General features: G+C 39.6%; 1 protein-coding gene across 3 annotated transcripts; it reads right to left on the bottom strand.

Annotated features, from left to right (window-relative positions):
• Positions 1-373: 373 nt before the first annotated feature.
• Positions 374-2,883, bottom strand: LOC122030944. 3 transcript variants are annotated; one of them, XM_042589985.1, is made up of 4 exons: positions 2,658-2,883; positions 1,931-2,571; positions 1,740-1,855; positions 374-611 (listed from the first exon to the last, which is right to left on the bottom strand). In XM_042589985.1, the coding sequence occupies exons 1-3, from the start codon at positions 2,746-2,748 to the stop codon at positions 1,766-1,768; spliced, it is 822 nt and encodes a 273-aa protein (XP_042445919.1). In that variant the 5' UTR covers positions 2,749-2,883; the 3' UTR covers positions 374-611; positions 1,740-1,765. The 3 variants fall into 3 exon arrangements, with proteins under 3 accessions (XP_042445919.1, XP_042445920.1, XP_042445921.1); XM_042589986.1 differs by lacking the exon at positions 374-611 and adding an exon at positions 783-1,019; XM_042589987.1 differs by lacking the exon at positions 374-611 and adding an exon at positions 783-1,019 and having other exon boundaries at positions 1,760-1,855.
• Between the last annotated feature and the right edge of the window lie 3,639 nt (positions 2,884-6,522).

The following is a 6,522-nucleotide window of genomic DNA, read 5'->3' as shown; positions in this document are numbered from 1 at the left end:
TGTTTTATTGTGTTCTTTTTCTTCTCAATTTTCCGTTGCGTACTTAGATTTCAAAAAGAAATAAGTTTTCAAAACCACATGATTCACCCCCTCTCTCATATGCAACCCGATCCAATAGCCACGAGGTAGTATGATCATGTCCTACTTCTCAGGTGAACCTTAAAGTTCAAAAATGCCTAGAGATACCAACATAACTATCCAAGTTTACTTGGACTCTTTTCACATCGTGTACAATTCTCACTGCAGCTACAACTGAACGCCACACAAACAAAACTGACCAAGCTACTGAAGGCATCAGCAAATATAACATTACTGAAGCTACTGCACTATCAGAATAGATGCCATTACTGCAGTTTATGGTGAAGAAGCCAAATAATGCAAACTATTCTTTATAAAATCAAGTCTAGTAGATTGATGGCTAAAGCCAAAAGGAGAACAAAGAGATTTGCTAGGAACCAAGATTGAACAATGCTACTACTCTGCTTTATAATGAAGCAGCAAAATTATTACTCCTGGACTTTCATAGTTAAGATACTCAAGCGGAGGACGATGACGACAATGATATTTTGAGAAGCTTTATTAGGGTAATCATCATGAAAGACAAACGGTGTCTGCACCAGCATTACCAAAACATGAGAGACGTACAAGAGAAAGAAAGGAAACTAAAATAAGCCATAATATATAGAATAGTAAAAAAGATGACTTGTGAAGACATGCATTAAAATATCAATAAGGATTTAATGCACACGAATAAACCAAATCAATGAAGTACAAGAAACAAATAGTTCTCAAGAGAAATTTACTTATTAAGCTCTGTTCTTATTACAACCTGGTGCTTTGCTCTCTTCAAACTTTTAATCTTTTGTTCAATTTGCACTTTTTGATAAAGTCAATTATGTCAACTATGATCAAATGTTATAATGCAAACAATTTGAATCAGCTCCTTTTTCATTTTGATTTAACCCCATCTTCAATCTGCTGGCAACATGGTTGTGGACACCATTTGAAACTGATCCTACCTAATGTAATTTAACAAGAGGCACAAACTTAAAGGATCTTTGAAGTCTGGTTACAAAATTGAGATTTTCAAAAGTAAAATTTTTGCAAAATTGGTTGGAGAAACGAGACAGTAAATTTAATAAAAAATGGGACCTCAGTGGTACAAACATTGACTCATAAGAAACCAGAACAAATCTGAATGTTGATAAAAGAAGGGCATAGGGGTGCAGCCATGGCATCCGAATAACTAAAGCTCTCTGTATTATTTCCAGGAGCATATCAACATGCTAAAATTATCAAAAACCACTAATATTTATTGATATACTCATCAAAGATTTAACCAGTGCACTATAAACTCTATATAAATCATCATTTAATGGACATTGAATACATAGTAAAAGAAAGGCATACTTTGAAGTTAACAAAAATGGTGCCTCAATTCTTGATTAAAGAATATACAAACTTTTCAGATGTCCAGAGGTATATGAGATATTTTTAAAATAAAAATGGAGTTTGTCTATCAAGATAACTCTCATTTTTGTAGTTATGGAAAGTAATAAATGAGTAGATCATGATCTCACAGAATTCCAACAAAACTATAATATCCTGACCATTTTCTAGATTTTAGCTTCAATTTTCTAAGCAAAACAAAAGTAAAGCCTCTATTAAGTTTTTGTTCAATCTTAGATTTTTCTGAAATAGTTAACCAAGGCAAGAGGCAGAAATTAACCAAAACTTACCTCTGAGGTTAATAGGATACCTAAACTTATATATCACGGCCCCTGATCAAATTAAGCAGCCCACAACAATTCCACCACTTCGTATGGTGAATGACCAGAGGAGCATGGTGTAAGGCCTGCATAAATCGATATTGCCTAATCAGTACATTCATTCCAATAAGAGGAGTGCTACAAGAGTCTAATTTTAGCACCTCGGCTGCCGGCAATGTCTTCTCTCCTCTAGCAACCTGACAAGGTTCACTAGTCCCACCATCTTGTTTGACGATCCCATTAGCATCATGGGGTTGTGCTCCTTTTAATCTCTGATCACCTGAAACCTTCTCAAGAACATTAGCAGCTACCTCACTGATTTGGCTACTCTCCTCGGGCAAAGCAGTAATGTCTTTGACAGAAATAGCCGATTTCTCAGAGGGTTTCTTATCTTCCTTATCAGATTCGACAAATTCATCTGATTTACCTTGGCTCCTCTCCTCGGACAAAGAAACAATCTTTTCAATAGAAATAGTTGATTCCTCGAAAGATTTCCTATATTCCTTCTCAGATTGGGCAAATAATTCTGATTTAGCATCCGATGCATCTGTGGGCAGTAAAGCAACTTCCGTTACTGCGAAAGCAACATCCTGCTCATCTTGCTGGACCAAGTCCGCTGCTTTTAGGTCATTCTGCGAACTCTCCGCCGCACAATCGACAGCTTCAGATCCAAACCAATGGTTCAAGGATCGAGTGGGTCGGCTCTCGACAAATGGCGATGATGGGGCAGAGGAATATAGAGGGGACTCTCTTTCGCTCTCTCTGCTCTCGTGCAGCATCAGATCCTCGTGCTGCTCGCCATCTGAAGAAATTGTGGTCGAAAACCACAAAACGAAGAAAAAAGAGAGAAAAGAAACTCAACCGGAGGAAAAAAAAAAAAAAAGGTACCTTTAGAAGGATCGGAAGGGAGGAGGGTCGCCGAATTCTCCATCCCCTTTTTGCGCCTGGCGGCTCTTCGCTTCCTCGGCCCCGACGGCATGGCTATGGATCAAGCAATCGAGATGCAACAGAGAGAAATGGGCGGGAGAGGAGTGAAACCGCGGGAGAGAGATTGAGAGGATGAGGAGCGATCCTACTCGTCCCCGGTGCCACCGTTTTGCTCATAATCGAGGAAGACGACAAAAGTTGAGGTTACGACAACTTCAATTTAATGCCTTTAATTAACTTCATTACTCTAGGCAGGCCGCACTTCATATTTGAAGCTAAATGCTGCATATAAATAAATTCCAGGTACTAAAATGAGACTATCAATGACAAGAGAACTACTTGGGTTTAGGCCCTATTTACTTGTTTATGCTACCCTAAAAAAGGAAAAAAAAAGATATTTTAGGTGACATTTGGTTTAGAAGTTTGGGAATGAGGGAATGGATTCATTCTCAAATCTTATGTTTGATTGATGGGAATGAAATCAAGATTTTGGATTGAAACTAAAAAACTTGGGTATGGATGAAATCCACCCCCTCTCTTGGGTTTTGATGGAATGAAAATAAGAATTAAGTTTTGGACGAAAATACTCTTAGTATATTTGTTCAATTTTTCTTTCATTCCACTCTCTCTTCTTGTTCTCTCTCATCATACTTTCTCTGTCCTCAGTCTATCACCATATTTTCTCTTTCACCATACTTTCTCTCTCTTTATTCTCTGTCATCACATATTCTTTATTATTTTCTCTCTATATTCTCTCTCATTATTCTCTCTCTCTTCATTCTCTCCTCATTTTCATCATACTTTCTCTCTCCTCAATCTCTCTTACCATACTCTCTCTCTCTCTCCATATTTTCTCTCTCTTCTTTCTCTTCCATCACACTCTCTCTCCTTATTTTCTCTCATCACACTTTCCCTCTATTCTTTTTTTCCCATCAACTTTCTCTCTCATCACATTTTTCATCATACTTTCTCTCCTCAATCTCTCATTTTCTCTCATCACACTTTCTCTCTCTTCATTTTCTCATCACTCTTTCTCTCTCAACACACTTTCACTCTTATCATACTTTTTCTCTTCTCAATCTCTCCTATCACGCTCTATCTCCTCATTTTCTCTCATCACACTTTCTTTCTCTTCATTTTTTCCCATCACACTTTCTCTCTCATCATACTTTCTCTCTCATCATTCTCTCTCATCATATGTTTCTCTCAAATTCAACTTTATCTTCCATCTAATTTTTTTCTCTTATTTTCCTCTAAGGGTAAAAAAGGAAATTTAGGTTCATTCCGATTGAAATATTCAACTAACCAAATATTATTTTTAAGAATGATACCCAAACTCATACTTATTCCCATTTCACAATACTATGATATCCATTCTCATTCCGATTCCTAGGAGAGAACCAAACGCCAGTCTTCAAAATTAAGAAATGTGTTTTTGTATTACAAATTAAACTAGACAAATCTTTAATTTACTCCTTTTGATATTAAATATGTGAAATTAAATGGTACAAATCATTATTTCTTTCTTCTATTTTTTTATGGGTGGAGCTATTCACACCTCATCAATTACTAAACAAACCCCATTTTCTAAATACGTCCATCAAAAAAATATTTTATCATAATTCTTTCTAAATACACCCTATAAAATTCTTATTTTATCCTTTCTAAAAACCCTAAAAGTCAAACAAAACCCTCAACGTCATCTTTCTCAGCTGCTCTTACCTGTGCCATTTTCGCAGTCGTTGGGATTCGAGGATCGAAGAAATGAGAGGACCCTTCGTCTCTCCTTCTCATTTCTCCACTTGGGCAACTCAGTCTCTAGCAACATCAGACAATGTTAGTGCTTGTTCAAATCATTATATTATTTTTGTTAGATTTTGTGTCTAGGTTTCAAGTGTTCATGAAAATATCTCGAATTTCAGTCATGCATCGTTCTTCCCTGGTTTGTCGAATACATTGCTGCTTGTTCAGCTACAATCTGTTGGTGTGGGAAGCATCCGACGATCGAACCTAAGTTTTGATAATGGCAAAAGAATCCAAAGTTAAGATTCCTTGTTATCTAATGTACTTAAATGAGATTGCAGGAAAGTCCTAACTATGGTTAGGCATGTGAAAACCCTAGGGGGTGGTAACCCTAGGTCTTAGGGGGTGGTAACCCTAGGTTGTAGAAAAATCCTAAGGGGTGATAACCTTAGGTCCTAGGAGTGGTAACCCTAGGTGGAGGAAAATCCTAAGGGGGGGAGGGTAACCTTAGGTCCTAGGGGGAGGTAACCTTAGGTGGAGAAAAACCCTAGGGGGTGGTAACCCTAGGTCCTAGAGGGTGGTAACCCTTGGCAGAAAGTCCAGTCGATCTAAAGGACCGGACTAGCATCAGGTAATCTCTCCTGAGGGGAGTAGGTGAGGGTGCGTTCCCCGTAGAGAGAACAGTAGGCGTCGGGTCGACCTAGGGTTTCCGGTTGGAAATCCGAAGTCAGACCCGGACAGTCCGTTGACTGTCGATATTTCATTTAGTATATCTATTCTGTGCTAACTTTGTTTTGCAGGGTATGTGTTTGGGACTAACACGTTTTGGAGAAACAAAGAAGCAACTTATACCTCGGATGAACAGTGTCCGAGGCGCCTCCATGGAGCTTGGAGGCGCCTCGGGTGCAAGCCGAAGCCAGTTGTCCAGAGGAGCTGGAGGCGCCTTCATGGGGACTGAAGGCACCTTGGACCAGGGATTGGAGGCGCCTTGGACGGCCATGGAGGCACCTTCAAGCTGATAAGGTGCGATGAGTTCAGCAGTGATCCATGCGGTTGACTCGGAGGCCTGGAGGCGCCTTGGATGGTATTGGAGGTACCTCCAGCACTGTATAAAAGAGGACTTCGAGCAGCTCCTTGAACAATAAAAAAAACGCGATCTTTCATCAACGTGCTGCTCCAAAATACGCCCAGAAGTGCTGTTACAAGTCCCCGATGACCCGAAGCTCCGAGATTCTGATTATTGTCGTCGGTATAAAGTTTTATTATTGCACTTATTGTAATACATATTTGTAAACATTTTGCGCGATATAGTTGTTGCCCACAGTAAGCGATCAATGATCGCGGGCCTTGGAGTAGGAGTCGTCCTAAGCTCTGAACCAAGTAAATTCTTGGGTCGTTCTGTGTGATTGTTCTTCTGTTGTTTTATTTCTGCTGCTTAAAATCTCGAACGATTTCCGAATACGAAACGAGTGAAAGTCAAGAGCGCTATTCACCCCCCCCCCTCTCTAGCGCTTTCGATCCAACAATTGGTATCAGAGCGGGGTCGCTTCGATTTGGTGCAACCACCAATCAAGCAATTTTTTCATGATATTTTCAGTTTTTCAGAGTCGACCAGAATTAGTATAATTACTATATTCCGATCTATTTCTCATTTGAATCGGTTTTGCTCGAGGCTGGTGCAACACCACTCGAGTTCATTTTTTATTTATTCTAGCACTACTAATTCAAGACCAAGTCTTGGAATAGATTTTATTGTTTTTGTCGTGCAAGATATCAATGGCTCAACAAGAGGGTTATAGCACTACCCGCCCCCCGCTCTTCACCGGAGAGGACTTCGGTTACTGGAAAGGTAGAATGGAGAACTTCCTGAAGATCCAGTTTGAGACATGGATGATCATCAAGACTGGTTTGGAACTACCAACTGATAAAGACGGCAAACCTACACCCTGCGAGGACTAGGAACCAGCATTAATCAAGAAGGTGGAGGCAAATGCTAGAGCAACTTGTACCCTCCAGTGCGGACTAACAAAGGAAGAGCTAAACTGTGTCGGTCCATTCTCAATCGCCAAGGAGCTATGGGAGA

This window comes from Zingiber officinale, chromosome 11A (assembly GCF_018446385.1).
Source record: "Zingiber officinale cultivar Zhangliang chromosome 11A, Zo_v1.1, whole genome shotgun sequence".
NCBI classification, from domain to species: domain Eukaryota; kingdom Viridiplantae; phylum Streptophyta; class Magnoliopsida; order Zingiberales; family Zingiberaceae; genus Zingiber; species Zingiber officinale.
The sequence above is the reverse complement of the archived record's forward strand: the minus strand, read 5'-3'. Positions and strand labels throughout refer to the sequence as shown.